The following is an 18,337-nucleotide window of genomic DNA, read 5'->3' as shown; positions in this document are numbered from 1 at the left end:
CTCAAGACAATCCTGTCTCGCAGGTCTACAGACAGTTCTTTTGACTTCATGCTTGGTGTTTGTGCTCTGACATGCACAGTCAACTGTGGGACCTTATATAGACAGTTATTATACAGTGAAGAAAATAAGTATTTGAACACCCTGCTATTTTGCTATTTCTCCCACTTAGAAATCATGGAGGGGTCTGAAATTTTCATCGTAGGTGCATGTCCACTGTGAGAGAGATAAACTAAAAAGAAAAATCCAGAAATCACAATGCATGATTTTTTAACAATTTATTTGTGTGATACAGCTGCAAATAAGTATTTGAACACCTGTGTATCATCTAGAATTCTGACCCTGAAAGACCTGTTAGTCTGCCCATTAGAAGTCCACCTGCACTCCATGTATCATCCTGAATCAGATGCACCTGTTTGAGGTCGTTAGCTGCATAAAGACACCTGTCCACCCCATACAATCAGTAAGACTTTAACTTGTAACATGGCGAAGACCAAAGAGCTGTCCAAAGACACCAGAGACAAAATTGTACACCTCCACAAGGCTGGAAAGGGCTACGGAGCAATTACCAAGCAGCTTGGTGAAAAAAGGTCCACTGTTGGAGCTATCATTAGAAAATGGAAGAAGCTAAACATGACGGTCAATCTCAATCGGAGTGGAGCCCCATGCAAGATATCACCTCGTGGGGTCTCAATGATTCTAAGAAAGGTGAGGAATCAGCCCAGAACTACACGACAGGACTTGGTCAATGACCTGAAAAGAGCTGGGACCACCGTTTCCAAGGTTACTGTAGGTAATACACTAAGACGTCATGATGTGAAATCATGCATGGCACGAAAGGTTCCCCTGCTTAAACCAGCACATGTCAAGGCCCGTCTTAAGTTTGCATATGACCATTTGGATGATACAGAGGAGTCATGGGAGAAAGTTTTATGGTCAGATGAGACCAAAATAGAACTTTTTGGTCATAATTCCAATAAGCGTGTTTGGAGGAAGAAGAATGAAGAGTACAATCCGAAGAACACCATCCCTACTGTGAAGCATGGGGGTGGTAGCATCATGCTTTGGGGGTGTTTTTCTGCACATGGGACAGGACGAGTGCACTGCATTAAAGAGAGGATGACTGGGGCCGTGTATTGTGAGATTTTGGGGAACAACCTCCTTCCCTCTGTCAGAGCATTGAAGATGGGTCGTGGCTGGGTCTTCCAACACGACAACGACCCGAAGCACACAGCCAGGAAAACCAAGGAGTGGCTCCGTAAGAAGCATATCAAGGTTCTAGCATGGCCCAGCCAGTCTCCAGACCTGAACCCAATCGAAAATCTTTGGAGGGAGCTCAAACTCCGTGTTTCTCAGCGACAGCCCAGAAACCTGACTGATCTAGAGAAGATCTGTGTGGAGGAGTGGGCCAAGATCCCTCCTGCAGTGTGTGCAAACCTGGTGAAAAACTACAGGAAACGTTTGACCTCTGTAATAGCAAACAAAGGCTACTGTACCAAATATTACCATTCATTTTCTCAGGTGTTCAAATACTTATTAGCAGCTGTATCACACAAATAAATTGTTAAAAAATCATGCATTGTGATTTCTGGATTTTTCTTTTTAGTTTATCTCTCTCACAGTGGACATGCACCTACGATGAAAATTTCAGACCCCTCCATGATTTCTAAGTGGGAGAAATAGCAAAATAGCAGGGTGTTCAAATACTTATTTTCTTCACTGTATTTCCAAATCATGTCCAATCAACTGAATTTACTGCAGGTGGACTCCAATTAAGCTGTAGAAAGATCTCAAGGATGATCAGTGGAAAAAAGATGCACCTGAGCTCAATTTTGAGCTTCATGGCAAAGGCTGTGAATACTTATGTAAATGTGATTTCTTAGTTTTCTATTTTTAATAAATTCAAAAAAAGTAAAAAAAAAACTTTTTCACATTGTCATAATGGAGTATTTTGTGTAGAATTTTGAGGTAAGAGATTAAATTAATACAATTTGGAATGAGGCTGTAACATGACAAAATGTGGAAAAAGTGAAGCGCTGTGAATACTTTCCGGATGCACTGTATATAGCACATCATGATAGCTTTGTCTTGCCTTTGGCTGCCTATTGGAGGATACTTAGTGTAGTCTTACTGCTAAGAGAAACAGTAGGTCAGTTCTCCTTTTGTCCTTTTTAGTTTACATTTTCGATCTGAATATGTTGAAAGCATTGGTGCTCTGCTCAGGTACTACGCAGGATGGGCTGACAAATGGGAAGGAAAGACCATCCCCATTGATGGAGATTACTTCTGCTACACCAGACATGAACCCATTGGAGTCTGTGGACAGATCATACCGGTGAGGACAATCGTGCTTTAGTGGTTTGGAATTGGCAATAACCAAGACAAAATAAGATAAGATATGCCCTTGTTCGGGCTGCACGGCGGTTGAGTGGTTAGCGTGCAGACCTCACACCTAGGAGAGCTGGGTTCAGTCCCACCCTCGGCCATCTCTGTTTGGAGTTTGCATGTTCTCCTCGCGCATGCGTGGGTTTTCTCCGGGTACTCCGGTTTCCTCCCACATTCCAAAAACATGCTAGGTTAATTGGTGACTCCAAATTGTCCATAGGTATGAATGTGAGTGTAGAGTAGTTACTCGTTTCCACACCCGAGTGATTTTCCACAAAGTAGGAGTCCTTATTTGAAAATGGAAATACTTTTAATTATCACATACTACACTATTAATTGGCCCTGTACCCTAGAAACCGCCCATGAATGATACGGGAAAAGGCCGAAATGATACTGTGCCACAGCCCAGGGCAGTGATACTGATAAAATATAGAGTTTAACCATGTCCAGTATCAGCCCCCGTAGCTGTCCACTCAGAGCGCGCTGCTCTGGTATCGTGCCCGTGAAACAACCAATCAGAGAACAGCGCACGAGCGTGAACACGCAGCGCTTGTTTTGCTGCCGTCTGTGCTCTGTCAACATGTCAGCGGCTGACACTCCACACCATTAATGAGGAGGACACTCTTGAAATGATCGAAAAAACTAAAAATGCAAATACAAGTCGGGCTTAACTTTCTAAACTCCGTGCATGTGATAGGAAATGTCACTGTAACTATTAATATTACTAGTGCTTCTCCAGTCACCAAAAAACCCAAACTTGATTAATGGAACTTTAATTGTCAGACATTGATAAGATAAGACTGTTGATAAAATATTATTGTTGAAATATTTTTGTAATTATTGTGTTTACACTGTTTAGATATAATACATGTAATAAACTGAACATTTTCTGGAAACAAAACGGTCTTTTGATTAAATAGTACGTGATAATAAGCTCGTGATTAAATAGTATGTGATAATAAGATCATCACATGGTTTGTCTGGTATCAGGCCCAGTACCATGCCCCCAAGTGTCAGTATCAGCCCGAGACCGAAGGTGGCCTGATACCAGACAAACCATGTGATAACCTATATTTAGAGCATTGAAAACCTTTTTACGACCTTCTAAATAAGTTTTTTGGCATTCTAAGAAGCCATGAAATAACACTCCAATACAAGCATATTACATAATAGAGTCAACATAATAAGAGAAAATAAGACACAATACAGACCTCAGCATTGGGAAAGGTCCTTGTTGTTGATATTTGTTTACTTCCTGTACCTGTATCGAAGTGGTGGCTATTGTCTCAGCAACCTAGTGACCAGTGGAGAGTACTACATGTCGTCTTTGAATGTATCTTCTGCCAATCCCTTATGCCTTTTATTTGTATTTGTATGATTGGAAATTCTTAATTAATTTGTTTTAAAAAAAGATTTTCAGTTTTGATGGTAGTATTTCAAAAGGTTGTAGCATACCAGAAAACAGTCCATGCTGGGGGTGTCTCCACGGGCGGTCTGTACTGTGATCTGTTATTTCTAACTGGCATAGCAGATCAAGGCTTTCAAAGTTTACGGGCTTCAAATTGCTGATTTTTCTCAGACGAAAGATAGCCTGCCTGTCATATGCTATCCTTGCACTGTTGCGCTGGACATATGATGCTTCCTCTTCTCTCAAGCAAACCCAGCCATCATCATGGTCATTTACAGCGGGACCCTGAACACCACTGCTGCCTGCACGCCATTATTACTGCTAATATACATAGATAGATACGTTGTTTCTAGCTATCTATATATTATGGTAATGGTTTTATTTCATTTGAACGTGCATCAGATTACAATTGAGTGCATCCCATAATCAGTTCACAGTTCCACATGTCCAAAAGGAGTAGGAAGAAGCAAAGCTTATTAAATCCTACCCCTCCATCTGGTACTTTTACAATCACTAACTGTTACATTTGTTCACTTCCTGCTTTGTAATATAGTTAAAGTTTTTTTTGTCACGTACCAAAGTACGAGGTGATATGACCATACAATGACATAATGTGTACCATAGTAATTATCAAAATAGTGTATATATAGCACATCCTGACTGGTTCAGGACCAGTTTGCATTTGGCAAACATCAACTGCTTGTATTGTTTCTTGAATTGGCTCATCGTTGTGCATTGTTTGAGGTCCTTACTCAATCCATTCCGTAGTTTGATTCCACATACTGAAATGCTATGGCTAGCATAACGTAGTCCTAGCATAGAAGTGTTTCAAATGTACTTCTTCCCTGAGATCATATTTCTCCTCTCTTGTAGAGAAGTATTGGATGACATTTTTAGCTAATTGCTTATTTTTAGCCTTATGCATTATTTTAGCTGTTTGAAGATGAACTATATCAGCAAGTTGAAGTATTTGTGATTTTAGAAATAAGGAGTTAGTATGTTCTCTGTAGGCGGCATTATGAATTATCCTTACTGACCTTTTTTGCAGTACATTTAGCGAGTGAAGATTGCTTTTATAGTTATTAGCCCATATTTCCACACAATAAGTAAGATATGATAGAACCAGAGAGCAATAAAGAGTGTGGAGTGATTTCTGATTGAGAACAAATTTTGCTTTGTTCAATACTGAAATATTTCTGGCCACCTTATGTTGTATATTTGTAATATGAGGTTTCCAGCTCATATTTTCATCTATTGTGATCCCCAGAAATGTATTTTCCTTCACCCTTTCAATGTCCACACCGTCTATTTGTATTTGCTGGTGCGTGTCCTTTCTACTGTTACCAAACAGCATGATTTTAGTTTTATTTAGGTTCAAGGACAATCTATTATCATCAAACCATCTTTTTAGTGTGACCATTTCTTCTCTGACCTTTCGAATGATTTCGTCTGTACTCCCTCCAGAACAAAAAGCAGTGGTATCATCCGCAAATAATACCAGCTTTAAGTCTTTCGTAACTTTGGAGATATCATTGATGTGCCAACAGTTTTGGCCCCAGTATTGACCCCTGGGGAACTCCGACTCTGAATATTGTCATTCATTTATTCTCAGGTCATGTCTATGTCTTAGCAGTGTATTTTGGGCAGTAGAGTCTCCAGTGGGTGTAACCACGTATGCTGCTGTTTCTTTTAATATTCCTCCCAAAGTACACATTTTGGAGTAAATATTACATGTGCAATATTACATATACCGCAACATGTTGCCCTTTTAAGCTTTGACATCAAAGGTTTTGCTGGCTAAGCCAGAATCTTTTCTGAATTTTTGTTGCGTCATTCTAAAGATCATACAGTAGTGCGTGCTAGCAAAATGCTAAGGTTGTTTTTTTTCTCCTTTCAGTGGAACGTCCCTCTCTTGATGCAGGCGTGGAAACTTGGCCCTGCTCTTGCAACGGGTAACACGGTGGTGATGAAAGTTGCTGAGCAGACGCCGCTCACCGCGCTCTACGTGGCCAACCTGATCAAAGAGGTACGGCCATGGTCAGACATGTACACATACGCTCATCAGTTTTAGGCTCTGAATGATTTACCTCGGGGGGGGGTCCAAATGGCGCACTGTAGAAATAAAATAAAACACAAAAAAATGTATTTATGATACTCCCTGATTTAGTAGAACCTGAACTCTAGTCACCTTTCCACTCCTATTACCCAAACTAGTAGCTATAATCAGAGAAAATAAGACATATTAGACATACAGTAAATAAGCAGTTCCTTCTGGGTAGCGTGTGTTCTAGTGGTGGCTTTGAATGGCTTTACACTCCTATTACCCAACATAGTATGCATAATTAGAGTAAACAAGCCATTTAAGACATACATAAACCTCTCATCTAGCACTCCCCCTAATTGAAAAAAATATTGCAGTCCTGACGGAAACACTGATATGTGATGCACTTTTTTGTGTATGTTATTCTAATCATTAGAGGTTGAGACGACTCTGCTGACTCTTTTTAAAGGTGGGCTTCCCTGAAGGGGTGGTGAATATTTTGCCCGGCATGGGGCCATCAGCCGGAGCTGCCATTGCAAGACACATGGACGTTGACAAAGTGGCCTTCACAGGATCCACAGAGGTAGGAACCAGCTGTCTTTCATTTCCACTTCTTCTCTGTCAACCAAATGTAACGGCCTTTGTTAGGTTTCTGAGGAACATTCACTCATTCATTCATTTTCTACCGCTTTTTTCCTCACGAGGGTCGCGGGGGTGCTGGAGCCTATCCCAGTTGTCGTCGGGCGAGAGGCGTGGTACACCCTGGACTGGTCGCCAGCCAATCACAGGGCACATATATAGACAAACAACCATTCACACTCACATTCATACCTATGGACAATTTGGAGTCGCCAATTAACCTAGCATGTTTTTGGAATGTGGGAGGAAACCGGAGTAACCGGAGAAAACCCACACAAGCACGGGGAGAACATGCAAACTCCACACAGAGATGGCCGAGGGTGGAATTGAACCCTGGTCTCCTAGCTGTGAGGTCGCCTCATGCAACATGCACAGTAAAAAAAAAAAAGTAAAAATAGCCACTACAATAAAGTGGGCCATTCTTTTCTGAACGAATATCCTATACTTCAAATATCATCTTTTTATATATAGTATATTATATATATATAGTATATATACAGTGAAGAAAATAAGTATTTGAACACCCTGCTATTTTGCTATTTCTCCCACTTAGAAATCATGGAGGGGTCTGAAATTTTCATCGTAGGTGCATGTCCACTGTGAGAGAGATAAACTAAAAAGAAAAATCCAGAAATCACAATGCATGATTTTTTAACAATTTATTTGTGTGATACAGCTGCTAATAAGTATTTGAACACCTGAGAAAATGAATGTTAATATTTGGTACAGTAGCCTTTGTTTGCTATTACAGAGGTCAAACGTTTCTTGTAGTTTTTCACCAGGTTTGCACACACTGCAGGAGGGATCTTGGCCCACTCCTCCACACAGATCTTCTCTAGATCAGTCAGGTTTCTGGGCTGTCGCTGAGAAACACGGAGTTTGAGCTCCCTCCAAAGATTTTCGATTGGGTTCAGGTCTGGAGACTGGCTGGGCCATGCTAGAACCTTGATATGCTTCTTACGGAGCCACTCCTTGGTTTTCCTGGCTGTGTGCTTCGGGTCGTTGTCGTGTTGGAAGACCCAGCCACGACCCATCTTCAATGCTCTGACAGAGGGAAGGAGGTTGTTCCCCAAAATCTCACAATACACGGCCCCAGTCATCCTCTCTTTAATGCAGTGCACTCGTCCTGTCCCATGTGCAGAAAAACACCCCCAAAGCATGATGCTACCACCCCCATGCTTCACAGTAGGGATGGTGTTCTTCGGATTGTACTCTTCATTCTTCTTCCTCCAAACACGCTTATTGGAATTATGACCAAAAAGTTCTATTTTGGTCTCATCTGACCATAAAACTTTCTCCCATGACTCCTCTGTATCATCCAAATGGTCATATGCAAACTTAAGACGGGCCTTGACATGTGCTGGTTTAAGCAGGGGAACCTTTCGTGCCATGCATGATTTCACATCATGACGTCTTAGTGTATTACCTACAGTAACCTTGGAAACGGTGGTCCCAGCTCTTTTCAGGTCATTGACCAAGTCCTGTCGTGTAGTTCTGGGCTAATTCCTCACCTTTCTTAGAATCATTGAGACCCCACGAGGTGATATCTTGCATGGGGCTCCACTCCGATTGACATTGACCGTCATGTTTAGCTTCTTCCATTTTCTAATGATAGCTCCAACAGTGGACCTTTTTTCACCAAGCTGCTTGGTAATTGCTCCGTAGCCCTTTCCAGCCTTGTGGAGGTGTACAATTTTGTCTCTGGTGTCTTTGGACAGCTCTTTGGTCTTCGCCATGTTACAAGTTAAAGTCTTACTGATTGTATGGGGTGGACAGGTGTCTTTATGCAGCTAACGACCTCAAACAGGTGCATCTGATTCAGGATGATACATGGAGTGCAGGTGGACTTCTAATGGGCAGACTAACAGGTCTTTCAGGGTCAGAATTCTAGATGATACACAGGTGTTCAAATACTTATTTGCAGCTGTATCACACAAATAAATTGTTAAAAAATCATGCATTGTGATTTCTGGATTTTTCTTTTTAGTTTATCTCTCTCACAGTGGACATGCACCTACGATGAAAATTTCAGACCCCTCCATGATTTCTAAGTGGGAGAAATAGCAAAATAGCAGGGTGTTCAAATACTTATTTTCTTCACTGTATATATATATATGTATATATTTGTTCAGCTATGCTCAAATCCTCGGCCAAAAGAATAAAATAAGAAGGAGTGCCAGGTTTAAGAGGACATTTTAAACAGCAACTCAAATATACTAATATAATAATTAGATAATAATAATAGGTAAGGCGGCACGGCGGTCTAGTGGTTAGCGCGCAGACCTCACAGCTAGGGTTTTCTCCGGGTACTCCGGTTTCCTCCCACATTCCAAAAACATGCTAGGTTAATTGGCCACTCCAAATTGTCCATAGGTATGAATGTGAGTGTGAATGGTTGTTTGTGTATATGTGCCCTGTGATTGGCTGGCCACCAGTCCTGGGTGCCTCTCGCCCACAGACAGCTGGGATAGGCTCCAGCCCCCTCCACGACCCGTGTGAGGGAAAGCGGTAGAAAAGTGAATGAATAAATGAATTCAGTCCCATCACAAACATACTGATGATTGACAGTATGCATTTATCTGTCTTTATCAGTCAAAACTGAAAAAAAAACCCTGTGGTTCCTAAAGCGTTAAGTTGCGTGGTGTTTTTGAACGCACCCTGTTATTCATTGCTCCTAATAACACGGTTAAAGTGTGATTCACATTAGTGGTTGAAGACCTCGTGTTGGGTACAGGCAGTACGTAGATCAGGAGAGGGCAAACTTTTTGACTCGTGGGCCGCATTGATTTAACAAAATTGATGGGGGGCCAGACTATATATTTAACACGTAACCGTCCACCTGGATTTATTGTATGTGTAAAAGTGTCATGCAATCAACATGAAATAACCAAATTGATGAAAAAAACGACTTAAACCATCAAAAGGCTCAAGCCATGATTCCAGGTTGTATGTTAATTTTAAATTAAATACTGTGGAAAGAACGGGAGGGCCGTATTCAAACACTTGGCGGGCCGGACGTAGTTTGCCCACCCCTGGCTTAGATGTTAAATGTACTATAACATCTATCATCCTGTCCATCTTTTATTTTTCATTTATTTTCTCCCGCTTTTTCCTCACAAGGGTCGCGGGGGTGCTGGAGCCAATCACAGGGCACATATAGACAAACAACCATTCACACTCACATTCATACCTATGGACAATTTGGAGTCACCCATTAACCTAGCATGTTTTTGGAATGTGGGAGGAAACCGGAGTACCCGGAGAAAACCCACGCGTGCACGGGGAGAACATGCAAACTCCACACAGGGATGGCCGAGGGTGGAATTGAGCTCTGGTCTCCTAGCTGTGAGGTCTGCACGCTAACCACTCGACCACCGTGCCACCCTCTTATTTTTATCTTAATAAAATACAGTCAAAAATGGGCATATTTCAGACATAGTTGCAAATTGTGAGTCATGTGATTCAGTTGGATCATTCGACAGCCTCATTTGTTTTTTCAACCTGGATGTGAAATTGTGGGAAGTAAGTTTCTCCCTTTTGCTCACGGTTGCCTTGTTGGTGTCCTTTTAGGTGGGTCATCTCATCCAGCAGGCATCAGGCAACAGCAACCTAAAAAAGGTCACTCTGGAGCTTGGAGGAAAGAGTCCCAACATCATCCTGTCTGATGCAAACAGTATGTATGGATGAATGATGGAGTTGTATCTACTTCACTACTTGCACTTCGATGTCACAACTATTCTATCCGTACCAGTTGGGCTACCTTTGCCACGCTTCGCATCATGCAAACATGTCTTGACAGTGCAAACAATGACAGGTCTGGGCCTGGTGATCTGGTTCAAATAGGATTCTACTTTCGCAACAACATCCCACATGGTACTCTGCGACAAAGTTCTTATTCACGCTTTGCATACACTCCCCATCATATTAAAAAATGTCAACTGTCATTGCATTGTCATCCGAACAAGGGCCATTTTTAAAGTAGTAATCATTTGTAAATGATAATACAGCAAGGATGCGCTCCAGAACAGTTTTTTCATTGGTCTGCCGTGAAACTGATATTTAGCTGAAATTTTCTACTTCTGATTACCAAGGAACAGAAAAATGTAAACTAAACTTTTCTGCTGTTGTTTTCTTTCAATTTTCCAAATATTTCCACAATAGTCTTCATTGATTTTGTTCTCATAATATTTTCACTTGAACCTCTTAATTAATAATTTTCCCCCCATATTATAACATCCAAATGAATGGTAATGGTAATGGTTTTATTTCATTTGAACATGCATCAGATTACAATTGAGGGCATCCCATAATCAGTTCACAGTTCCACATGTCCAAAAGGAGTAGGAAGAAGCAAAGCTTATTAAATCCTACCCCTCCATCTGGTACTTTTACAATCACTAACTGTTACATTTGTTCACTTCCTGCTTTCCATAATACAGTTTAAGGTTTTTTTTTTTTTTTTTAAATAATGGACCTCGTACCGAAGTATCGTTGTCGTTGTGCATTGTTTGAGGTCCTTACTCAATCCATTCCATAGTTTGATTCCACATACTGAAATGCTATGGCTAGCATAACGTAGTCCTAGCATAGAAGTGTTTCAAATGTACTTCTTCCCTGAGATCATATTTCTCCTCTCTTGTAGAGAAGTATTGGATGACATTTTTAGCTAATTGGTTGTTTTTAGCCTTATGCATTATTTTAGCTGTTTGAAGATGAACTATATCAGCAAGTTGAAGTATTTGTGATTTTAGAAATAAGGAGTTAGTATGTTCTCTGTAGGCGGCATTATGAATTATCCTTGCTGGCCTTTGGATGACATTTTTAGCTAATTGGTTGCTTTTAGCTTTATGCATTATTTTAGCTGTTATATTATATAATTTCTGCTACTAAAAGGGCTTTCCCCTCATATTACCAGTCTATTCTCTGAATTTTTTTTCATGTTAGAATGAGGTTTTTCCTCTGAATATTTTTCCTTTTTCCTTTCTTCAATTTCCTTCTAATAATTATGACTTTATTCCCATATTATTTTGACTTTAACCGTGTAATATTATAATGTTTTACACGATTGTTGTTTTCTCATGATGTGACAACAACAAAATGTATTTTCCTGTAATACTATTTCAACTTAGTGATTTCAAAGTGTCTTTATTTCCCCTTGTAATATCACCACCTTTTTAAATTGTGGCTTTTTGCCTTCTTAGAATGTTACTATTTTTCAATATATATTTTTTTATATTTATTTTTATTTAGATTTCTTTCCCCTGTAGCATTATAACATTTGCTGCAACCTAACCTTCCAAAACTTTGTTGAAGAAATAATTAATTTCATTTTCTATTCTATATTTCTTTAACTGGAAGGACATTATCTTTTCATCATACTATTTTGACTTTACTGTCATAAAATTACCACTGTTTTATTACAATTTATGCTGGTATTTATTCAAATTTTTTCGGACTATTCTCACATTTTTGTAAATTTCCTTCTTGAAATTATGACTTATCATATTTTTACTTGATTCTCATAAAATTAGCATTTTTTCTGCAACTTAGTTCCAAATTAAAAAAAAAATCCCATTGTTTCTAATAATATTATGACTTTTTAAAAAAAGATTTCCCCAAGAAATGAAAACAGCTAAGGTTGTTCCAATTTTTAAAAATGGTGACAAATCAGCCAGTCTCTTTACTACTCCAATTCTCCAAAATTATTGAGAAGCTATTCAACAATAGGCTGGATGAATTTATTAATGCGAACGAATTACTATCAGAAAGTCAGTATGGATACAGAGCTAACATTTCTACTGATCAAAACTACGGAGGAAATCACTAACGCTATAAATCATAGGAAGTGTGCAGCCGCAGTATTCATGGATCTGACAAAAGCCTTTGATACAATCAATCATGACATCCTAATAACTAAATTGGAAAGGTACGGAATAAGAGGATTAGTTCTGAACTGGGTCAAAAGCTACTTAGCTGACAGAAAGCAATACGTAAAGCTAGGAGAATACACATCTGTAAGTTCATATATTACGTGCGGAGTTCACCAGGGGTCAATACTGGGACCAAAACTGTTCATCTTGTGCATTAATGATATCTCCAAAGTCACGAAAGACTTAAAGCTGGTATTATTTGCGGATGATACCACTGCTTTTTGTTCTGGAGGGAGTACAGATGAAATCATTAGAAAGGTCAGAGAAGAAATGGTCACACTAAAAGGATGGTTTGATGATAATAGATTGTCCTTGAACCTAAATAAAACTAAAATCATGCTGTTTGGTAACAGCAGAAAGGACACGCACCAGCAAATACAAATAGACGGTGTGGACATTGAAAGGGTGAAGGAAAATACATTTCTGGGGATCACAATAGATGAAAATATGAGCTGGAAACCTCATATTACAAATATACAACATAAGGTGGCCAGAAATATTTCAGTATTGAACAAAGCAAAATTTGTTCTCAATCAGAAATCACTCCACACTCTTTATTGCTCTCTGGTTCTACCATATCTTACTTATTGTGTGGAAATATGGGATAATAACTATAAAAGCAATCTTCACTCGCTAAATGTACTGCAAAAAAGGCCAGCAAGGATAATTCATAATGCCGCCTACAGAGAACATACTAACTCCTTATTTCTAAAATCACAAATACTTCAACTTGCTGATATAGTTCATCGTCAAACAGCTAAAATAATGCATAAGGCTAAAAACAACCAATTAGCTAAAAATGTCATCCAATACTTCTCTACAAGAGAGGAGAAATATGATCTCAGGGAAGAAGTACATTTGAAACACTTCTATGCTAGGACTACGTTAAAAGCCATAGCATTTCAGTATGTGGAATCAAACTATGGAATGGATTGAGTAAGGACCTCAAACAATGCACAACGACAACGATACTTCGGTACGAGGTCCATTATTTAAAAAAAAAAAACAAAAAACCTTAAACTGTATTATGGAAAGCAGGAAGTGAACAAATGTAACAGTTAGTGATTGTAAAAGTACCAAATGGAGGGGTAGGATTTAATAAGCTTTGCTTCTTCCTACTCCTTTTGGACATGTGGAACTGTGAACTGATTATGGGATGCACTCAATTGTAATCTGATGCATGTTCAAATGAAGTAAAAAATTTTTAACATTTCAATTTTTTTTTCTTTCACTAAAATGAAGTAATTTCCCCCATAATATGATGACATTATTTTTTGTCAAATTTCGCAATATATTTAGTTTATTCTTTTAAAATTATTACTGATTTTCCCATTTTTGCTTTTTTGTTTTTTTTTCTTGTTAAAGTATAGTTTTAGAATGTGAACAAGGTATTTACTCACTCTGTATGTACAATATACTGTACAGTATGCATGTATTGTATACTGTGTGTTTGTATAGGGTACTGTGTGTACATATATACTGTATATTGTATATGTATATGTGTGCAAGTATTTGTTTAGTCTGATTTTGTGTGTTCCATGTCCAGTGGAGGATGCGGTGGAGCAGGCCCACTTGGCTCTGTTTTTCAACCAAGGTCAGTGTTGCTGTGCCGGCTCTCGCACGTACGTCCAAGCCAACATCTACGAGGAGTTTGTGGAACGCAGCGCTGAGAGAGCCAAGAGACGAGTGGTGGGAAACCCCTTCGACTTAAAGACAGAGCAGGGACCCCAGGTAACACTCGCAATGCTATACACTAGACCTTATCAGGGGAGTCCAAAGTGCGGCCCCAGGGCCATTGGCAGCATGTTTTGTTTCTTTTTTTAATTGGCCCATATTCAAATATAATTTTTTAACATGACCCCCCTCCACACACACAAAAAAACTGCAAAAATTGAAATTTTACAAGAATCATGTTAACACATTAAGAGAAAAAAGTTGTAATTCATTTAATAAAATATTAGTATTTGGTAATATTACAATAACATTCTTTTAGTAAAAGAACTTCAACTCTCACCTCCGGCAGAGCTTCACCTGCATCCCAGGGGAGGACTGGGATATCGAGTCCGAATGCGCCATATTCTGTGCCTCCATTGCTGAGACAGCTGATTGGTCTGTCGTGGCGCCTGGTCCCGAACCCGATGGTAGACATCAGAGGTCAGGGTTGCCGTCAAGCTGAAGAAGGAGTCCTATTGAGCATGGATGGCTTGTGGGACTCCTGAAGCAGCTGACAGGTACCGTCAGGCCAAGCGGCTTCGGCGGTGGTCGAGGCAAAAACTCGGGCCACTGCCGAATTCGACTTTTGGTCGGCCTCAAAGAGGTTCTGGCAAACCTTCCGGGGGCCTGCTGACCTCAACTGAGGATGTAGTCGGACGGCGGAAGGAATACTTTGAGGCCCTTCTCAATCCGACTGACATACCTTCCATAGAGGAAGCAGAGTCTGAGGACAGTTCCATCACCGCAGCTGAGGTATCTGGGGTGGTCAAAATTTGGCCTGGAATTCCTCAAGGCTCTGGATGACATGTCTTGACTGACACGTCCCTTCAATATTGTGTGGAAGTCTGGAACAGTACCTTTGGATTGGCAGACCGGGGTGGTGGTCCCCCTTTTCAAGAAGGGTGATCGGAGGGTGTGTTCCAACTATCGGGGGATCACACTCATCAGCCAAGCTGGGAAAGTCAATTCCAGGGTGCTGGAGAGAAGGGTATAAGGGTATTTGTGCCCCGTGATTGGCTGGCGACCAGTCCAGGTTGCCATTCATTCATTCATTCATTCATTCTCTCTACCGCTTTTCCTCACGAGGGTCGCGGGGGGTGCTGGAGCTGTCTTCAGGCGAGAGGCGGGGTACACCCTGGACTGGTGGCCAGCCAATCACAGGGCACATATAGACAAACAACCATTCACGCTCACATTCATACCTATGGACAATTTGGAGTCGCTAATTAACCTAGCATGTTTTTGGAATGTGGGAGGAAACCGGAGTACCCGGAGAAAACCCACGCATGCACGGGGAGAACATGCAAACTCCACACAGAGATGGCCGAGGGTGGAATTGAACCCTGGTCTCCTAGCTGTGAGGTCTGCGTGCTAACCAGCCCTAAAGGCAGCATCTTTCTACCAATATATTCACTATCTCTCCTCTGGACATGACTTTATCTCCAAGGCCTCTATCATGTAATGCCCCTCTGATGTACTCGTTCCTGATCCTATCCATCCTGGTCACTCCCAAGGAGAACTTTAGCATCCTCATCTCTGCTACCTCCAGTTTTGCTTCCTGTGTTTTCCTCAGTGGCACTGTCTCTTGACCAAACAACATGGCTGGTCTCACCACAGTTTTGTATACCTTTCCTGTCATTTTAGCTGAAATCTTCAATCGCACATCATGCCTGACACTTTTCTCCACCCCTTTCATCTTGTTTGCTTCACCTCCTTTTCACAATCTTCAATTTTTCTGAACTGTTGACCCCAAGTACTTAAAATTCTCCACCTTCTTTAACTCGTCCCACTGTAACCTCACTCTTCCACTTGGGTCTCTCTCATTCACACACATATACTCCGTTTTGCTGCAGCTAATCTCCATTCCTCTCCTGTCCAGGGCAAACCTCCACTCTTCTAGCATCTCCTCCATGTGTTCCCTACTCTCAGTGCAAATCACAATGTCATCTGCAAACATCATAGTCCATGGAGATTCTTGTTTAGCCTCATCTGTCAGCCTGTCCCTCATCATAGCAAACAAGAAGGGGCTCAGAGCTGATCCCTGATGCAGTTCCACCTCCATCTGGAACTCTTCCCACATGAAACGATTATTCCGAATGCTCCATGTGGAAGTTGTAAATTTTTGGCTTCTTACTTTGTTTTTCCTCCCACTCCATTTGGAACACATAGAGTTTAGAATAAATAAATCGGAGGCTAACTTGTTAGCTCGGTAGCTTGCTATGCGCTGTGGTCCTGTAGCCTGTGCATTAGCAATGTGGAGTAAACAAAGACTATCTAAAGGCGACTGGAGGGGTGTTGTAATGAAGTTCCAAAGTGTAAGTAGAAGGTAGTGAGGAGGTTTTATGTGCGTCTGCAGGTGGATGAGGAGCAGTTCAACAAGATCTTGGGTTACATCAGCAGCGGGAAAAGAGAAGGCGCCAAACTGATGTGCGGGGGTGGTGCAGCTGCGGACAGAGGATACTTCATCCAACCTACCGTCTTTGGAGATGTCCAGGATGACATGACCATCGCCAGGGAGGAGGTACGTACACGTGTAGATAGAACATCAGTGCAGCCATCCCACCGGCACCGTCTGAGGTGCATCGGCCAATGAAGTAAAATCAGCCAATTCAGAAGGAAAGATTTTGTTCTCGGTAATGGCTAAAAGCATGTCCAACTATCTTCTGGCAAACGGCTTCATAGATACCAGTTGTCATAAGGCAGGTGTTCCTGGTTTTCCAGGCTGTGAGGAACACTCAGCTATGATCTGGGACCAGATTCAGACAGCAAAGCGGAACAAATCGGATCAGGTCTGACTGAACCTCGCAAGTGCATATGGGTCTGTTCCCCACCAGCTCATCCACTTTGCTCTTGATTTCTTCCATCCGCATGCGGATAAAACCAGCTAAGTCCCGACTTTCCATCAGAAAAGGGGTACGAAGCAACAACATCTTCTCAGTTGACGGCGAGAAGATCCCACTCCTGACAAGCCAATCGGTTTGGAGTCTTTGAAGGCTTTACACAGCGGATCTCTCTGATAGATTGGTGCCTCGATTGGTTCCCGGCTCCTGGATGGCCTAAGTAAGATCGACCAGAGCCTCCTGCCTGGGAAGCTCAAGGTTTGGTGTTACCAGTCCACTTTGTACCAGTGCCTGATGTGGCCCCTTAAGCCTTGTGCCATGACACCATCCACAGCTGAGAAGCTAGACGCCTTCTTCGATGCCTTTCCACCACTGAAGTCTATAAGCTTGGGGCTACAGACAGGAGAGGGTGAGACTCATTTTCGAGCTTAGCGATCCACCCATCCGTCTATCCAATACATCAAGGCCCAAGTCCACATTGGGCGAAAGTGGGATGCCACACAGCCTGTCGACCAGGCTATTACACGCCTGAAACATCAAGAAGTTGTCGGGGTGCAACAGCAAGGCAGGACCAGCCTTGGATGGGGAACAGCACCCAAGATGTGGTCCAAGGCAACGAGGAAGGAGAGGAAAGATCTAGTCATCAAGTCAGAAGTTGTCAAGATTGAAGAGTGTTACAAAATCAAGGTCGTCAGCCAGCAGCAAGGGAATTGGACAACATGGGAGGAAACAGAACCATGACGTGGGTCGATATGCAGAGCTTCGTAATCAGGACCACGTGACGCTCTTCCCAGTCCCAAGAATCTGCATACCTGGTACGGCACAGAAGAGTTTTTCCAGCTCTGCAGTGCCGGCAGTCCGAGCCTGCGGTACATTCTATCGGGGCACAAGGCGGCACCGACGCAGGACCGGTACAGGTGGCACCATGACAGAGTGCTAACAGAAGCTAGCTGAGTTCTTAGAGACGCGCAGGCTGGAAGCCAACAATAGCAGCCCACCAACATCACAGGCGCTGATCCAATCTTCATTCCCTTGGACCAATGGACCAATGGACCATGAGAACAGACCTCGACCGGAAGTTAAAGTTCCCCCAGCAATTAACACCTACCTCCCTCTGGCCAGACATTGTCGTCTGGTCCATTCCCACGAGGACCGTCATCATGGCAGAGCTGATGTTTCAAGCAGATTATGTAAGCTTTTCCTTGAAATGATGGATATATTTCCATAATGTTTTCAGCCTCCTCCTATAATATAACTTTTTTTCTCAACCCAACGTTCTAAAAAGTACAGCTTTAGCTTTATTTTATGTGTTATAATATTATAACTCTCATTTCTATGCTACTAAAATGACATTATGTGTCCTCATCAAATTACCAGCTCATTC

The 18,337-nt window shown here is 41.5% G+C and overlaps 1 protein-coding gene across 1 annotated transcript in view; it reads left to right on the top strand.

The window, feature by feature from the left end:
- LOC131105183 (aldehyde dehydrogenase, mitochondrial-like) overlaps positions 1 to 18,337 on the top strand; it is a 35,659-nt gene that overhangs the window by 12,991 nt on the left and 4,331 nt on the right. The window contains exons 5-10 of the mRNA XM_058053047.2: positions 2,221 to 2,332; positions 5,688 to 5,816; positions 6,301 to 6,414; positions 10,041 to 10,143; positions 13,947 to 14,131; positions 16,470 to 16,634. Coding sequence (XP_057909030.2) covers positions 2,221 to 2,332; positions 5,688 to 5,816; positions 6,301 to 6,414; positions 10,041 to 10,143; positions 13,947 to 14,131; positions 16,470 to 16,634 — 808 coding nt within the window. The remainder of the gene's footprint in view (positions 1 to 2,220; positions 2,333 to 5,687; positions 5,817 to 6,300; positions 6,415 to 10,040; positions 10,144 to 13,946; positions 14,132 to 16,469; positions 16,635 to 18,337) is intronic.

The sequence above is a fragment of the Doryrhamphus excisus genome, linkage group LG5 (genome assembly GCF_037039965.1).
Source record: "Doryrhamphus excisus strain RoL-2023G ecotype Guam linkage group LG5, RoL_Dexc_Guam_v1.1, whole genome shotgun sequence".
Classification (NCBI taxonomy): Eukaryota; Metazoa; Chordata; class Actinopteri; order Syngnathiformes; family Syngnathidae; genus Doryrhamphus; species Doryrhamphus excisus.
Note: the sequence above shows the minus strand (reverse complement) of the source record. Positions and strands in the feature narration are given on the sequence as shown.